This window comes from Schistocerca cancellata, chromosome 5, assembly GCF_023864275.1.
Source record: "Schistocerca cancellata isolate TAMUIC-IGC-003103 chromosome 5, iqSchCanc2.1, whole genome shotgun sequence".
Classification (NCBI taxonomy): Eukaryota; Metazoa; Arthropoda; class Insecta; order Orthoptera; family Acrididae; genus Schistocerca; species Schistocerca cancellata.
Window position 1 is genome coordinate 147,458,185 of NC_064630.1, and position 19,432 is coordinate 147,477,616.

General features: G+C 35.9%; 1 protein-coding gene across 1 annotated transcript in view; it reads left to right on the forward strand.

Moving 5' to 3' along the window:
* Positions 1-19,432, forward strand: part of LOC126188407 (hamartin) — a 281,221-nt gene that overhangs the window by 209,577 nt on the left and 52,212 nt on the right. The window contains exons 15-17 of the mRNA XM_049930009.1: positions 8,743-8,906; positions 17,875-18,000; positions 18,081-18,182. Of these exons, the coding sequence (XP_049785966.1) occupies positions 8,743-8,906; positions 17,875-18,000; positions 18,081-18,182 (392 nt within the window). The remainder of the gene's footprint in view (positions 1-8,742; positions 8,907-17,874; positions 18,001-18,080; positions 18,183-19,432) is intronic.

A 19,432-nucleotide genomic window follows, 5' to 3' on the forward strand; every position in this document is an offset into this window, starting at 1 on the left:
GCTGAAATTTTGAGACCAGTTCTGTTTGCTATTTTTTCCAGAATTTTTATTTGAATAACTGCTTCTGTCAGGTTTTCTGAAAGTATTGCAAAATCATCCACAAAAGCCAAGCAGTTTATCGTAATTTCATTTGTTTTCCTTCCAAGAGTTATTGGTTCACTTTTGTGATTTTTGACTCCGAATTCCAGATCCTTAAAGTATTTTCTAGAATGCAATTACACAGTAATGGTGATAAACCATCAACTTGTCTAACATCAGTTTTTATTTTTTATTATTATTAGCCATTTGGCATCCATATTACTTCTGCATGTTTCTAGTATCTAACCATCTTGCAAGTTTTTGTCTGTTCAGTGTTTTATTATTTATGGAAATACAACTTTGTCTGTCTGCTATCTATTTGCCTGGCTATCTCTCTTGCTCACTCTAGTCTGTTCGATAACCGTTTTATTGTTTCCTGTCTCCCCTAGTAACTGCTTTGGGGACAACCCTCATTACCACATTGAAGTCTCAAGACTCACTCCCCAAGTCATAACTGCTAATACAAATTTACTGTAAACCAGTTTGAGACTGTATGTCACCTTCATTTGGAAAAACAGTTTTAGGTCATTGTTACTCTCAGGTTTATTTCTTTTAATGTCCATCCATATAGCATCAGTATAAATGAAAATTCTTCTTTTAGGTGTTAAACTTTATATCCTTGTGACGCAAACAGTTAGTCTTTACCAAAATGAACGTGGCTCATAATTGATTTGTTAACACATATCCTGTCTTCTCTTTCCCACTTAGGGCATCTGAAAACTTACTCTGAGGAGTGAAGAATAGTCTGGGAATATGGAATCCCATTTCCTTAGTCCTTTCCAATTTTGGAATTACTCTGTTCTGAAGTAGTGTAATGGAAGCCTTAGCAGTAATACAAACAATCTGTCCAAAACACACTGAGATTGATATTATTTCTTGCATATAACAGTCCTCAGTGCAGTAACTTCAGTAGTAAATTGAACTAACAACTGTAAACAACAGTTGTGAATTTGACAAGTCAGTTGTGCACAGGCAGTGTTAAGTAGTGGATGTGCAATCATAGTGTGTCAGCATTACCACAAATCACAGTGGAGTAGTAAACTGAACAGATCTCAAACTACTGTTTGAAATTATCCAGAATATTTTGAAGAAGAGAAAAGTGTGTGCAAAGTTTGCCCTGCATACCTTGTAGCCCAAAGAAAAGACAATGGCACACAGACACCTACCATGACTTGATTGAAATGAAAAGCACACAGGGTCTCTGATGGTTCACCAAGACCAAAGAAATGGCCTGTGATGTGCAATTGAAGAAAGAAAAACTTTCTGACTGCTTCATATATTTGTGTGAGTGTTCAGTATATTGTTCTCAAATGGGTGGGGGGGGGGGGGGGGGCTGTAGAACACTTGAAGCATTAAAACCACCAATTCAGTTTTTCTATATTTTTTATTAACCCTTTTGTGACAAACATTGTACCAAAAGATTTAAAATTTTGGAAGAGTATTGCCAAAGCAACTAAAAAAAAGTAGTGCATTGTCATACATATTTTTTTAACTTAAGAACAAAACAAAAATGAGGCTTTTGAGACCTGTCAGGATATGGTCATCATATCTTCTTGTTGAATTACTTAGTAGCACTTACGGAAGTAGGTATGAAAATCTTATAGGTTACAAACATCAAAATCCTCATAGTAATGTCCTTTTGTGTCAGCAGGGCTCCTAAATTATTAAGATGTAATGAACAACACAGGATATAACAGTCCATCTTTTACTGCCAGCTTTGGGCAGGGATGTTGAACTATCACAGTCAAAGATCTTCCTCTGCTACAGCAAAGGTTGCAGATCTCCTGACAAGACACAAATGCATGAACTCAACTCTGTGCTCTTGTATGACACTAGAAAGATGAGGGCACAAGTGTGTACGGGCAGGAAAGGATTAGGCCAATCTCAAAACTTTTTGGGCTGAATTGGCACTTTATTTCTCAAAGGCAGTCAATACTGGTTTTATTGAAACAAAGGCAAAAACTTTCTTCAAATTGAGTCTTGGACATAATGATATTTCATTCCTGTTGCATTATTCTATAAATTTAAAACATGCATATGGTCCATAATGCTGTACCCACTTCTAATAAACATGGCTGTTCTTTTATTTTAATTAAATAGTTTTTTTTATACAGTACCTTTTCATGTTATGGAGGGGAGGCTGATAATCATACACACAAGGTGTGGGACTGTACAGGATTGTCCCAATTTTGTCGAATTATTGTACTCTGCAGACATTTTGTAAATTATTTTGCAACCTTCTCTTTCATAACTTTCCCTCCAGCATTAACCATTTATATTGCAACATCAACACCAAGTGCCTTCACTTCCTCTAAGTGTAAAGCTTTGTCTGTTTCATCTAGTATTAATTCTGGATTCTGTTATTTTTCTTATTATCTGTCTGTGTTTCCAGTTCCTGTTAAGAACTACATACAATTTTTTCTCAATTGTTAGTTGCTGTGCCATATTCCATCATTGCTGATGAAATGTTGTATATATGTTAAATAAGTCTGTTTTGATTTCCTTGTACACTTATGGTTTCCAGTCATTTACTAACATGTTACTATCCCCCAGTTCTTAGTAGACACTTCTGTGCAACCTGTTTTGTAATGTTCTAAATTACTAATGTTGAAACAAAATCACTTTTAGATTTAATATTATGCACCTGTAATACTTTCAAATATAGTTTGATTATGTTTCAAAACAACTAATATAAATTAAATGAAACTATATGGTTTCAGAGACCTTTCCAAGTCTTGAATATCTATGATGCACCTATGCCTGGTCAAGCAGGATCCTCCATTTCGTTAGATACAGGGATGCTATTCCAATACAGTTGGAGAGCCTCTGCAATGCTGTTAGAGTTTAGGGGGAGTACTAAGTGGGCTGAGGCATGAATGGGAATTTGAATTTAGAACGGAGGGGTGCTAGGGTAATCTCTGCAGTTTGTGAAGCCATTGTGGCAGGGTTGTGAAGTGGTTAGTGCATCTGCCTAGTGAGCAGCAACATGAAGCTGATTGATTATGTGGTGTATAGACACAAAGGCACATGTAACACATCAAATGTAAGGGGCAAGGGGGGAAGCTCCACTGTGCCATTGCCCCCGCCCCCTCCACCCAAATCCCCACTCCCACACCTGCCGTTGAACATTCCTCCTCCTGCCTCTTTTTCCACCCCTCACACATCAGTCTGGGTGGAGGACAATTCTTAAATACATACTATTTCAATTTGTTGTTGAACTTGTCACTTGGCAGCACCTTTTGTCACTATAGACATGGTAATTTTTATTCTCAGCATTTCATTTGTGAATACCATTCTAGTGAATATGTAGACACAATTAGAAGTTTGTGCCAAGCTGGGACTGAAACCCAGGTTTCTTGCGTACCCTGACACAATCCTCTACCATCTCTTTCCTCACACTGATGATATTCCCACATACCCCTTGGGAGAATCTCTGGTATTAGTGATTTGAAATCGTAGGTTGAAGGAAACATCAGTGACACTGAGAGTTTTGAATCAAACTGGAGGAGTCCTCAGATATCCTGATCATTAATGCAACTGACCGCGAAAATCAGGAAATATGATTTAGAGAATAAATTTTCAGTTATCATGATAGGTGTACGGAATAGTTTTGAATTTCACATAATCAGCTTGCCATCAGATCATATACTGGGCATTGGCATGATAGTCAAGTATAGGATGGGTAAGACTTGGGCTGTCAATGCACTTGGCCTTATTGTAGTTGCCTGACATGTGGAACAATCAGTCAATAAGGTTGTGCATACACTAGTCTCTAATGCAATACCATGTAAGTCATATTGAGAGAGTACTTCATTTTGAGAAAATCTGCTCCCATAAAAATATTGATGACAGTGGCCATTATCAAATGTCATTGATGATAACAACACATGAATTAATTTCAGTGCAGCACATCACTTACAGATTCAGTGCAGGCATTCCATACAGCTATCTGTGAGTGAAGGCACAGAAAACATAGAAGTCTGCCCACTAAATTGTCACAAGGAACAAAGATTAGCATGGATGCAGTAATATAGTGACTGCATGCACAAAACGTTAATAAAAAGCCCCTGTACTAAGAAATGTTCCCAGGCTGATACCCTGCCGTGCCTATGTATCGTGATCCCTGTGTACAGTGAAAAACATGAGTTAGTGCATTACACTTGCCAACAGAACACCATCTGTGGTGGTGGTATTTGTATTCTCATTTGTAGGGTATTTATGTGATATGAAATAAGACCATTATTGGGTTTACCACAATCTCTCAGTAAATAATGCAGGAAAACCAGTTGTTCCCTGGACCAAATTAAAAATTATTCAAAAGTGAAAATAAATTAGCTCTTTCCCTCAAAAGCAGAGCACTCAGTAGGATTGATTATATCTCACTTAATTTTATATAATGTTTTTCGCATGTATGCAGTGCATTCAGTAATGTCCAACACATCACTTTGAGAGGTCTGTTTCCAAACAAGTTGAAGTACACTATTTTTACACTCCTTTTACAATAAAGATAATGAGAAAGATGTTAGTAATTACTGACACACATTACTGCTTACTTCCTTTGTCCAGTTACAGAAAAAGATTATGTCCTCAAGAACAGTAAAATATCTCTCCCAGAATAAGACATGGATTTCAAATGGATCTCTTCAGAATGTACCATTTACCAGATCAGATTATGGCAATTTAAATGACAAAGTTTTGCCACTTGGTATTTTCTGTGAATTGTCAAAAGCATTTCATTGTGTACCTCACATCACCCTCCCATAGATATTAAGTGTTGAGATGTTAGGGATCTTGCTGATGACTCTCAAACTGTAGCAATACAAGATTGCAGAGTATCTCTCTAAGAAACTTGACGTAGCTTACATAATGAATGTAGTGAAAATACTTCTTTGTGGATAATGTTACTACTGTAATTGAACCAAATGGATAATCTAGGAAAGATTCTCTTGAAAAATTATATGCTTTGTGGGAATTTTGTCACTAACTTGAGATAAAACACAATGTAAGCTACTGCACAAGGATGACCCCTCATAAAACAATTCGTAGGTATAAATAAGTAAGTGAAACAATATTCTAATTGTTTTTGCATTTATAATTGACAAGTAATTAAATGTGAAATAGCTGAGAACTTACATAGAAGCAACAACTAAACACCTCTGGAGTATTTATTGATCTGTCTGCAGCTTATGATACCATGTGGAGACAGGGTGTGGCCTGTCAGTTGCTCCATTTAATACCCTGTAGGAAAACAGCACAGCTTAACAATATGTTGACTCACAAACTATTTCAGGTAATTATAGACAATGCCTCCCATGACCTGAAGACCCTTAAGAATAGCCTACCTCAAGGCTCAGTCCTTGTGCAGCTAATACTCGGCTTGTATATTGCATATATTCCGTGCACCCAGTCCAGGTTATGATTGGGTGATAGCAAGCACAAACAAATCAAGGTCCCTGAGGATATGCTAACAAAAGACTTAAGTACAAGGTGTGACCAAAAAGCAATGGGAATTTTTCTTAAAGAATCGTTATATATTGATCAACTTTCTTCCCTTCAAAGTAATCCCCCTCAGACACAATACATTTGTGCCATAACTTTTTCCAGTCATGGGAGCACTTCCGGAACTCACTTTACAGTATCATGATCAGCTTCTTCAGTGATTCTGTTTTCATCTTATCAGTGGTGGCAAAATGATGTCCTTTCATGGTTCTCATGAGCCTCAGAATAGAAAGAAGTTACAGGGGGCCATGTCAAGCAAATATGCTGGCTGAATCAATATATATAAACTTTTTTTTTCTTGAGCAAGTATTGAGGTGTGAGTGGGAGCTTTATTGTGATGCAATTTCCACGAGTGATTTTACCACAATTCTAGTCGCTTTCTTTACAGAATGCTTCACGCAAATGACACTACCTTCCAGGTAGTATTTCTTATTCACTGTATGATCATAAATTCAGAGCTGATAATGCTCTATCCCATGGTAATTGAAGGAAACAGTGAAAACAACTTGTTGACGTCATACCCGTATACCCATGTTTCATTATCTGTTATGCCCTTTCTTAGAAGTTCTGGACTGTTATCGACTTCATTCAGCAATTCCTGAGAGAAGTCTACATTTAGTTGTTTATCATCAAAATTCAACAATTTTGGAACAAACTTTGCTGCTACATGTTTCATGCCCAGAACATCTGTGAAAATTGCTGGGCGTGATCCAGAGAATACACCATCATCATGAACAACCTCTCTGATGGTGATTCAGTGATTTTTGAGAACCATTTTCTTTATTTCTTCCACAATGTTGTCAGTAATTGATGTGCTTCGGCATCCAGGGTAGTCTTAATCTTAAATGTCTCCTTGACCCTCTTTGAAACATTTATACGATTTGAAAAATCTTGTCTTACTCATAGCAGATATGCCAAAAGCCGCAGTCAACATTTCAAATGCTATGCTGCACTTAATTCCATTTTTCAAGCAAAATTTAATGCATATTCTTTGATCCACCTTTCTCGAAAGCAAAAATTTGCCAGGCACTCGGATATGCACATAACTTTTTCAGCTGGCAACAATAAACTAAATATTCATAACAGCTGAAAATGTAAATGCTTATCAGGAACATATGTACCAACAAGACAAAAATAAATAAATAAATAATTGAAAATCGAATGTATAAAGTGAACGAATTAAATTCCTGTTGCTTTTTTATCACACCTTGTATAAAGTGACAATATCATTGTAAATGGGGACTTCAAACATTCTCTAAGAAAACTAGATTCAGATGTTTTCATCTGAGTGATATCTTAGCCAACTGTGAATGGGACACATTTAGAAGCCTGGCTCTTAACAAATGTCTATGATACCGTGGAGTTACGCTTGACATAATGCTGTCATTTAAACAAGTACTAACGAAAACTGCAGCTAAATTGAGGTCAAGAAATAATATTCTGCAAACATTATATGCTACATTGTAGGTTTCTGCAGCTTCAACCCTATGATCATCTGCGCTTAGCCTTGTCTATTCAGCGGCAGAATATTGGCATGCTGTCTCGGTAAATAGTAGCCACACAAAACAAGTAGATATGCAGCTAAGTCAGACAGTGCAAATTGTTACTGGTACAGTTAAGTCCACTCCAGTGTTCTGGCTACCTGCCCTGATCTACATTCCACCATCTAACCTGAGAAGAAAGAATATTCTTCTGAGGAAATATAAGAAAAATTGCAACAATCAGCAGCTGCCAACAGACAGGACATATCTGCTGTCTAGATCAGCAGACAGTTCCAGACATCACAAAAGTGGAACAGCTAGCAACCTGGTGGACTAACAACAAATTGTGGGACTCAGTCTGCCCTGTAGGACATAGAGTAAACTCAACAAAATCATTATTTATAATGGGAGATGTGGTGAGCTGTGACACAGACACATAAGGCAAAAGATTACCAGTGTGGATTGTACCTGTGGCTTTCCAACACACAGTCATAGTGTTGACGAGTGCCCTTGAAATTCATTCCCAGCAAACTCACTCAGACTTCTTGGACACTACAACAGATGTGATCATTTATGTAAACACGCCAGTAAGTTTGTAAATTATGTACATATTTTGTGTTTTCAAAATATGTGTAATTGCCAAGATATGATGATGATAGAGTTGTATTTTGTGGGTTGTCTTAAACATTTAAGCTTGGCAACATTTGAATTGTGGGAAATGAAAACCCCCCTCCCTCCCCCCCCTCTCTCTCCCCCCCTCCCTCCCTCTCCCCCCTCCCTCCCCCCCTCCCTCTCGTGTGTGTGTGTAAGAGGGGGGGGGGGGGGCAAATTCAATCATGGCTGTCTTACAGCATCATATTCGGAGACAAATATTCAATCAAGAAGAAAGTATTTGTTGCACAGAAGCTTGTAATTTGGATAATACGGTGTTTTCACTTCTGAAACTTCTCTAACATGCTCTTTGTATTGTTGAGCTTGCGTACTGTCATCTGACAATATGTTCACTCCATAGTAAAGAGTGCTGGCAACAATAGATCACTGTTTAAAAACAACAGTAAAATTCAAAAATTTAACCATGAAATAGAGGTGATTGACACTATGCCTAACTCGGGCTTAATATGGTGCAGGAAGGAGTGAAGTATTGTCACAACGATCTTTGACTGCTTTCTGTTTATGTGTAAAGTCTAATAGGGAAAAGTGGGGAGGGCATGTTCATTAACATTAATGTGGAAACCAGTTGTCAGTGATTGATGTGTAGTCACATTTATCACCTGGAAAGTATATCAAATTTGTAAACCAACTGACATATTCGATGTCATACTGAAAGATCACTAACGGAAAGCAGTTGTAAAGGTGCAACTATGTTACATGAAATAGGTATACACATTTTAAAGACTTAATTATATTTATTTTGTAAGCTCTTCAGTGTTGGTGATTAAAATACTGACTGCTCTAGTGCAAGTAGAGAGAGGGGGGGGGAGAGGGGGGGAGAGAGAGAGGGGTGGGAGGGAGAGGGGAGAGAGAGAGAGAGAGAGAGAGAGAGAGAGAGAGAGAGAGCTGGCAAATTTGAGTTGAATAGTGTAAGAAATCATTAATAACACATATCTAAATTTTTTTACCTGTCAAGTCTATGTAAAACTGTTTTATGGCTAGAATGAAACAAGCTAAATTGTCTACTTACTAGCTGTTCTGGAATATGAACTGAAAACGGTGAAGGAGCAGCTGGCACTTCTCAACATACAGCTACATTTTGAAAGACACAGAAGAGAGATTCACGCAGAAAGAAATAGAAGATTACTAGGAAAATCAAGAACTAACAGGGCACTAGAAGAATATAATATTGCACTGGTAAGGAAAACATTGTTATCTCTCATCAATAAAATTGCCTAGCATCAAAAACTTAGCCTTATTTATGTTGATTATAATTTTATGGGGACTAAATGTTGTGCAGAAAGTTAGTGTTTTCTGCAAAGAACTTCGCACTGATCTACAGTGAATGTCCATTAACAAAACTTTGATTGTTATCGCTTGTAAATTCCATTCTTCCATATGATTTCACACCTCCAAGCTTTCCCATTTTTCCCAAATTGGTTTCGCAGATTATTTACTTAATTTTAAAGTGAGAACAGAATGTTAGTCATAGTTTATTTTATTGCAGAATATGCTGTACTATAGTGTAGTGGCTCTGTATTTGAATGAATTATGTAAAATATTGTATAGCCAAACTACTTTATTTTTCACAGATATTATTACTCGTTTAGAAAACAAGATTCTTAAAACCTTAAACATATTATACACAATCAAGAAGAGTAAAGTTCGTAATCTACACAACAATAATAATAAAAGAAATGAGGATAATTCCAGTAGTTCTGACATGTTAGTGTTTGGCTACATGATCATCACAGATTGGATCTCTAAGAGAATATGAAAGGGAAGAGGAGTTGCGTGGAGTAACACATAAGGATCATGTGGGACAACTGATGAAAAGTACACAAATATGAGGCAGTGGGGAGATCCTCAGATTGACGGAAAAGCCAGAATTCCAGGATATACTAACAAAATGGAAGATGTACCACTGGTGTCATGAATCACACCTGGGGTGAGGTCTGCCAGTGGTCGAACACCTTCACCTGCAAGATTTTTTATCAGCCATTAAATTCAGTGCTTCATCAAATCCTGAGGGTTTCACCTTATACCAGTTCACTGTCAGCCCTGCTTCTTTTGCTGGTATCTGTATTCCAGACAAACGTACACCACATTCATCTACTAATCAGCATTAAAGTTTATAAAACTTTATATTGTTGTAAAATACGGCCTCTCACCAGTCCCACTTCCTGACAAATTGTCAGCAATTTTTGATATTTTTTGTGTGTCACTGAATGGTGTTATCCTCATGCATGAATTATAACTCACTTAGTGTATTATGGACACTCTGAATATCGACCTGTGCCATAGAATGGGGTGAAGTCGACCATTGGATGGAGTTGACCAAAAAGTTCAAAAAGCCTTTTATGGCAAATATCAATACCTTATTGATTAAAATTCTTTTATCTCAGTTATTATATTTACTGTTCTAAAGTTCTTAATTCGTGGCAATGGCTAAAAATGCTCAGAACCTCTATCTGAATACTAACACATTTACGCAAATTCAATATGCCATTGAATACACTGCGCACCCTAATTTTAATAATTAAAATCACAAAAACAAGTGTGTTGGTGCAGCACTGGTAGGCTGAATTTATTTTACACATATATATAAATGATCAAAACAACAATTTTTAAGTGACCTATTAAATGAAACTAGTTATTAGAAAAGAATGCCTGACTTTATTACCATATGACATGCAAAGGAATATACCACAAATTACAGGCATTACTCATCACCATTCCCTAAAACCATCATTATGGTTATCTTCGGAGGAGTCTACATTAGTAGAAGGTTCAGTTCTTCTTTCCCGACCATCTTCAGTGTCATTCCGGGCCAAACAGTCTTCACTCCTATGCAGAGTATCTGAAATACAGCATGTCTTGAATGATTTTGCAATCATTGGTGCTTTATTTCTTTCCCAGGTAGATGAAACCCAGTGTGCAGTAATGTGGGATGCGGCATAAAATATAACTTTCTATTTATATTACTTGAAAGAATGTTAAATCTTGTTAAATAGAGAGAATATTTTATTATTGAGATGACTTCTATTGACAGTAAATAGTAACTTTTATAAGTTAAGTTAGCGACATGAGATTTCCCTTTTGTAGTTTCTGTAGAAAAGTTCTGGAAGAAATCATTAAATGGTAAATATATCGTTTTTTGTTTGTATGATGGCTAGCTTTTAAAGAGCAGAGTAAAACTTTGCAAAGAAAAGTATTTTTTCTTATTAGTGCCCAGAAGTGGGGTCAACTAATGATGAAATATAGAATATCAGAGAATCTGGAAATCTGACTACTAAATAATTTTGTGAAAACCTTTTTTTACAGCAGTTCAGGTTATTATTTAGAGAAATTATTTTGTACATTTACAAATATCATGGCAGACATCCTCTGCAAAGAAAACTCAGTGGAATTTGCCAACTTGCGTCAAAAATTAGTTATCATTAATAAAGTTTAATATTTCCTGTTTAGAAATCAGAATGCTTGTCAGTAGAGCAAATCATTGCGCGAAATAATAATATCGCGGTAATTGCGATGAATAATACATTGTAAGACAAAAATAATAATTACAACATTAAGGAATAGAGCTCACTAGAGCTAAAAATGTCTGACAAGATAAAATCTGATAGTTCAAGAGGCTAACGGAAAAGCGCTAAAACAATAGAGTGTGCAAAATTGGTCACGCGTCGTAATCTATAGTAGTAACAGAGATGTTAATGCCGCGCCGATCACAGTAAGCTTGGCATTAACTCTCAATCAGCGTTATATGATCGCTACAGTTAATGCAAAATATATCTTTCCTTTGACACAAATAATTAACTATTTCTACTGAGTCACGGGAGGCGTTATTTCACAAGCACGCTTAATTTTGCATTTCGAATTCAGTTCATGGTTTGGTTTGTAAAACCATTTTTTGTGCTATTCCTGAATGTAACCTTTGAAATTTCTGTATGTAATAAAGTCAAGGGATTGTATACAGAAGACATTCCTCCAGGAATAACAATGAAGTTGCTGGCTAGACTGCGGATGTCCTTTACATTGTCTATGAGATGACCATGAAACGCACAAAGACAAAGCATTGTTGGTAGTTTAGAAAACTCAGCAGGACAGAGTTCCCATATGTTTCAGAACCACTCAAGCATTAAAGTTTGCCATCCATCCCTTTTTTATTATTTTATTATTTTTTATTTATTTTATGGCCTTCATTGGACCACTGTAGTCAAAAATACAAAGTTCTAAACAAGTTGTTACAAATGGATACAATTTGGTTCGACAATAACTTAATATATTTAGGTAATATAATTATTAGAGGCTATTCTTATATGAAAGGTGTTTTGCTCTTCTGTCTGCCCAATATTTCTTCATTCTTTCAGATATTTTCTTTCTTTCTTCATCTGAGACAACTCTTCCTGTACTCCTTTTATTGATTTTCATTTGTAGTCTGGTTTGCGGGTCTTGCAGTATTCTGGTTTTCTCTGTCTTGTTTTTTAGGTCATCTACTGTAATTTGAAGTTCTTTTATATCTTCCTTAATTTCTGTGATCCATTTAATGTCGCTCTTGCTATTCCACAATTTTTGTATTATTTTTTTACTAATTCTGTTTTCTGGAGTTCTCATCAGATGTCCAAAGAATGAGATGCGTTTCTTCCTGATTGTGCTCATGACTGGCTCTATTTTCTTATATACTGTTTCATTTGATGCTATTCTCCAATGTCCATTTATTTTATACTGTTTATTTATACATGTCCTAATTATTCTTCTTTCTATTTTTAGTATTCTGTCAGTTTCTGCTGTATTAGTTGTTTTGAAGATAGTTTCAGCTGCATACGTTACTTCTGGTTGTGTAACTGTTTTATAGTGTTTTAATTTTGCATCTATAGATAGGCTTTTTTTGTTGTATGTAGTTTTGATAATGTAATTTGCATAGTTCAGTTTTTTTATTCTATTTTGCCATGATGGCTTCTCATTTAGATTGTATGTTATTATTTCGCCTAAATACTTAAATTCATCAACAATTTTGATTTCCTGTTCTCCTATTGTAATTTTATTTGCAAGTGGTGGATCAGTTAGCATAATCTCCGTTTTTTCAAATGATATTCTAAGGCCTACTTTCTCTGCTATTTCTTGTAGTGATTTCACTTGTTGCCTGGCTACTTGAACGGTGTTGGCTAGGAGAGCAAGATCATCAGCGAATCCCAAGCAGTTTAAGCTAATATCATCTTTTGCACTTCCAATTCTTATCCTCTTTGGATTGTCCTTGTACCATTCTCTCATTATGTATTCCAGTGCACAGTTGAAAAGTAATGGTGATAGGCAGTCACCTTGTCTTAAGCCTGTTTTTATGAGGAATGGTTCCGAAATTTCTCCTCTAAACTTCACTTTTGATTTGGTGTTGGTTAGAGTGAGTTGTATTATTTTAATTAATTTTGGATGGAGTCCTAGATTTCTTAAAATTTTTAATACTGAAGGTCTGTGGAGACAGTCATATGCCTTCTTAAAATCTACAAATGTTATTGCCAGAGGTTTGTTCCGTTTCTTGTAGTATGCCATAATCAATTTTAAACTAATTATCTGCTCTGCACAGCTTCTCCATGGTCTGAAACCTCCCTGATATTCCCCTAACTCCTGTTCTAATTGCTCCTTGATTCTTTCATATAGGATCTTGGATAGAATTTTATATGTGCAATCTAGGAGAGAGATTCCGCTGTAGTTATCTGGGTTGCTCTTATCTCCCTTTTTGTGTAGTGGGTGGATGATAGCTGCGGTCCAATGTTCGGGAAATTGTTCTGTTACCCAAATTTTTGTTAGAGCCATGTGTAAGGAAGTCTTGACTGTGTCACTTGCATATTTCCACATTTCAACAAAAACCTGATCTTCTCCACATGCCTTATAATTTTTTTGTTCTTTAAGAATTTCTTCTACTTCTTGGAAAGTTGGAGGGTCTAGTTTGTTAGGTTTGGTTTTTATTGGGGTATTTATGTTGATTTGTAAGGGTTCTTTGGGTTCCTCGCAATTCAGAAGTTTGTAAAATGCTTTTGCCATGATTTCTGCATTTTCCTTGTTACTGTGTGTCATTCTTCCATCTTCATCTTTCAGTATTAGTGTAGGGGCCTCATATTGTTCTAGTTGTTTCCCAAAGATTTTGTAGTAGTTCCTGGAGTTGGTTTTATGATAATTACCTTCTATAGACTTTATAATATCTTTATGAAATCCTCTCTTGATTCTTCTAATATTTTGAGTGAATTTTCTTCTTTCATTTTTTAGGTTGATGGCATTTTCTTCAGTTTTATGTGTTTGAAACTTTAACCATGCTTGGTGTCTATCTTCATGGAGTTTGTCACATTCTGATGTCCACCATGCGTGTTTCCTTCGTGGGTTCAAGGGAGCTAGATTCTCTGCTTCTTTTTTAAGATTAGGCACTAGTTGTTCTAGATCATCTGTTAATTTGATGGTTTGTGTTATTTGTTGGTACTTATTATTTTTAATTAGCTGATGTGGGTCAAACCTCCTTTTTATTTTATTAGTTTTTCCGGTCCTCCTCTTTAACGGTGTGAATTTGATTTTAATTTTAACCATATAATGGTCTGAGCCTGTGTCTACTCCTCTCAGTACTTTAACATTGTGGATCTCCTTATGAAAATTTTTGGCCATACAGACATGGTCTAGCTGCCACTCACCCTTCCTCCAGTCTGGATGTTTCCATGTTTTAAGTTTACTTTAAGTTTATTTAGATATAAGGTTGTGTTCTCTGCAGAGTTCTATAAGTCTTTGACCGTTTTTGTTTGTAAATTTATGTGGTCTCCATTTTCCAATTATATCTTTATATTTCCTTTCTTTTCCCAACTGAGCATTGAAATCTCCCAATAAGATTTTTACATTCTTTTTATTTACTCTGTTCACAGTTTATTCTAGAAGGTCCCAAAATTTATCTACCTCTTCCTTTGTTTCTGTTAGACAATTTTTTTCATTTGTTGGGGCATGAGCATTTATTATTGTATAGGTTTTATTCATTGTTTTAAAGCTTAGAGTCACAATTCTTGGTGATACTGTTTGGAAATCCGTTACTGAATCTATTATTTTTATGTTTACTAAAAACCCTGTTCCAAACTGGGGACATTGTTTCATAGCCCTCGGTCCTGGTTTCCCATTATAAATTCTGTATCCTTGTGATTCGAACGGGTCCTCTGTGGTGTTTCTCATTTCTTGGATCCCTGTTATTAAAATGTTTTGTTTATTTAGTTCATCTGTGAGCTCCTTGAGTTTTCCGGTCTGAAGTAGTGAGTTTATGTTGTGTGTTGCTATATAATTTATTTGCTCATGTTTAATCTTCTTTTTGTGTTTTAGTGTGCATTTGGATGGTTGCAAACGCTCCGATTCGTTGCTATCTTCTAGTTGACTACCCACCGAATCCGATGTAGCCTTTTCCTGCCTTTTTGAGCAGGGCGGTGGAAATTTTTTCCTAAAAGACCTTTCCATTTTTGACTGTCGAAGGTTGTCAACCTTAGTTGGAGCAAGCTCCGATTTACAACTTGATTTTGAATAATGTTGTCATCAGGAAACAGCTTTTCATTTTTTGGGATCTTGTGGTTTGTTTTCCACTTGAAGACAAAGAAAGGAGGAAGTTTGTACCCATCTGATGCCATTACCAGCAGTACAGTTATGTGCTGTTTTTTTGCACACTTCATCAATCGTGTAATTACGTGACATACCAGACTGAATTGGCATCCCGTCAGTGTTGTGTATTTGGCCTGTCTAAAAATTATTTTCTTCCTGAAGTGTGATGATGTATCACAGAAATTCATGAAGTTCATTTCACAAAACCTTGTCAAAGCTTTTGGCATACTGTTCTACAGCATTGCAGAGATAAGTCCATGTAATGTTCCATGCCATTCATGGGAAGACATGTGTCGCATACGTCAAATATAGAGCTCAGAGTAAGATGTGTGTGATTGCATTTAGTTTGTAAGCATTGGGCCACATACTGTCGGAAAGTATTACTCAAAAGATGCAGAGTCCACCTGCTGGAGAGCATTTGTAATCTCCATGGTGCAAGGAGGAATGAAAGAGCTCTGGTACCGTGGACAATCTTGGACACCAAGGAAGATGAATGTGATGTGTGTAAGTGATTGTTATTATATACTATTTATGGACAGAAAATTAATGAGAAGTTTTTGAGACTGTAATATTAGTTGGTTCCTATGTCACGTATAACCTTTTGTGAAAGTTTGTGACAATATACAGAGGTAATTGGAACCAATCTTCACTTCATTTAAGGAAAGAAGCAGTGTTTTATTTTATAGGCACTTCGCTTATAGAAATCTGAACGGAAGAGAGAAATTTGATACCAGGGAAGAATAAGGAGCAGCATAGCTGGACCCTGAAGTAAATCACTAGCACTGGAAAGCTATACCAATCTAATAAGGGAGTGTTAGGTGTAGCTGCATGGAGTAATAGGTTGCTCGTGCAGTCAAAACATCACCACACTAGCTAGCAGTCATCAGCCACTGATGAACATCCATCCGCCCACTTCATAAAGCAATCAACCCATCCACAGCAAGCCTTGAACTCTTGCCTTGTATATTAAGAACTGCAACCGCCTGTTTTGCTTTGTACCGAATGCTGTCACTAGTTACAGATTGCCCTTCCTCCTTTCACAGACAAATTCCAAAACTTTTACTTCAATGTCAGGATGTCTTTTGTTAGGGCCAGTGAATTTCTTGCTAATTGTGGTAGTTAAAAATAATGCAAATTTCTGTTTCTCCGATACGCAAATATTACTCTCAGCTGCATTGAACTCTTTTTTGCACCCTCCTGTTAAATAGTTTTCAGCATAAAGAATTACTTTATTCTTCAATGTAGCATCATACAATGTTCTTCTCTGCTTGCCTTTCATTTTGTGACTACCTAATGCACACACACTGTGCAGTCACAGGTCAACAATAATGTAAAAAAGTTGACAGTCATAACATGCATTGTGACATATAGAAAAATATCTCAATTTCTATGACATTCCCAGTGAATCACTGATTCTAGGTGTGCTCAAATGTACTGTAGCATTGAATGCGGCATGTGGTAATAATAAATAAAAAAAAAGACTTGGATTTACATATGTATGGTAATCATTTTCAGGAGGAATTTATTATGTGGCTGTCATAAAATGTCTCGTGTCTAGCTCCTACTTACATTGTGCTTTGAAGCTTCATGACAACAACTAGAGCAATAATAAAAGTTAATCATTGTTCTTATCTATTTATACACACATAAATAAAACTTTGCAAATTCTTGGTGGAATAGAGGTGAAATTAACAATCTTTTCTCGAGCAGTTATTTTATGAACAAAAGTTCTTGAATGTGGCAAGATTGTGGCCTAATGAACACAGTAACAATGTGACATAGTGCATCCAGCAGAAATTGTTTATAACAATGTAGTGGTGTAGTGAGGAAGACATTGTTGCAAGTGTCTGTATATATAATTTCTCATATACTTTGCTGATCTGTTTGTTGCATCATACAGCTGAGATCATAAGAGTTGTCCATGTGAAAATGCACCATCTATGAAAATGTAAATTGAGTGAATTGTAGAAATATAGCTAGCTTGTTTTAGAACTCTCACAGAAAATTTAAATGGAAAGCCAGGCATTAACATGCCAGCAGAGCTTACACAGTTCCCAAATGAACCCTGATATACAGGGCTCTTGGTTGTCATGGAAAAGCAAAAGTTGGTCAGCCAGCCTGTGGTGCTAAAGAAGGAAAATGTGTTTCGTCTGCATTTCATAATGTAAAATGTATGATCACATTTTATGTTTGTAACTTTCTGTGTGTGCAGTATTAAAATTTAATTACTATGCCAGATTTATTTTTCAACTATTGATAAGATTACAGAACAATTAATAACCCTAGAGTCAACTGATAGACATTCTCTCGTCGTCCCCCCCCCCTTCCCCCCCCCCCCCCCCACACACACACACCTCTTAGAGCAAAAGATAATAAAGACCAAAAATTTTATTGTAACAACTCAATACCTATGTTCTGAAAGAAAAATCAATGTATTAATTTTATTGGTTTACATTTAAAGTCAAATTGGTCAACTTCACCCCATATGATTTCACTGGTCTTCATGCTCTAAGGTGCAATGTTGATAATATTGTACTAATTCTATTGTTTACAGAAAGAGCAGCTATCACTCCTGCAGAAGGACAAAGAAAATTTGCGTAATGAGCTTCAAAGTGCGAAGGGTGAAGCAAGTGACAGAGAGCACGCATTACAAGAAGCTGTAAATCATTGGCAGACAAAGGTGAGTCCTAGGGAATCCCACATATAAATTTCAAAGTTAAGGAATCGTTTGTTCATTGAGACTGATTTTCTCTCTTTCAGTATAATGCTGTACAAAAAGAAATCAAAACACTAAAGACTGAAAATGGTTTATTACAAGAAGAACTGAAACAGTCACGGGAACAAAATGCTGTAGTAGTGAAGGTAGGTTGGTACCAGTTACATTACAAACTTCTTCATATCATATTGTGTAATGTGTTTGGGCACAAACTATTAGTAAAATATACCACAGTAGTTGTATATAAAATGCTAATTTCTCAAAACATAAATTGAGCTATATTCAGTTCAAAGTAGAATTTGTCATAGTAGTCAATTTTTCTTTTCCACTACAGGTGGGTCATGATTCTGTGTAAATATATTCTGCATTTTTTACTTATTTTTAATTAAATATCCATTGTTACACAGTTGAACAACTAATGTAGAGATCGTTGAACTGTTCTTATAATCTGTCTTTCAAATTTTTACTTCCAAATGTGTACATTAGTTAATATTTTTGCTTTCTTCGTTTTCAGGAGACCAATACCTGTGTGCTCTCCTACCCCATAACCATATCCTATCCATTGTGCGTTATTTGAGCAAACCACATCCGAATTTTTTTTACTATTTAATACCAATTTTTAAAGATGTGTCTTCTTGTTTCATTATTACATTGGACAGTCTATTGTACAATTCATTATTACAGGAATAACATGTAAAATAAGGCAAAGGTAACTGCTCACCTTTGTAACATTTAATATTTGTTGTGGGTATTTTCTTGAGTACATATATATTTCTAATTCTTCAAGAATGTTCATCAAATCTTTCCGTATTCTGTGCAGAATCTGTAGTGCATTTTCGATCGTATCAGCATTGTGATTTTGAGTTTTCATATGTAGAAAGGTGGTCAATTGATTATATTCACTCTCTCTAACATGTTCTTTATATATCATGTTCAAATTTCTTCCTGTTTGGCCAATGTAAAAGCTATTACAGCTGCCACATTTGATTTTGTATATTCCTGGGTTATCGTATTTCGATGTACTAGTGGTGGCGGAATGTAATTTTACTGAAAAAATGTTACTGATTCAAAAGGCTAGTTGAATATTTGTGGCTTTAAAAGTGCATTAATTCCATTGGAGATTCTACCAAGGTAGACTACTGGTATGTATCTTATTTTCATCGGTGACGTTCCTCGGATTAGGCACATCTCACTATGTATTATGCTCTGCTTTGGTGTTTTACATTTGTAGTATAATTTTGTGGCTATGTTGGGGTCAAAATCAGTTTGTGTAGGCTATATAATAAAGTGTGTTAAGTCCTTTTTGAGTTGCTGGTTTTTCTAACTGTTGGTTATTTAATCTATTAATCATAGATTGGAAAATGCTAGTTTATGGGCCATTAAATGACAGGAACTG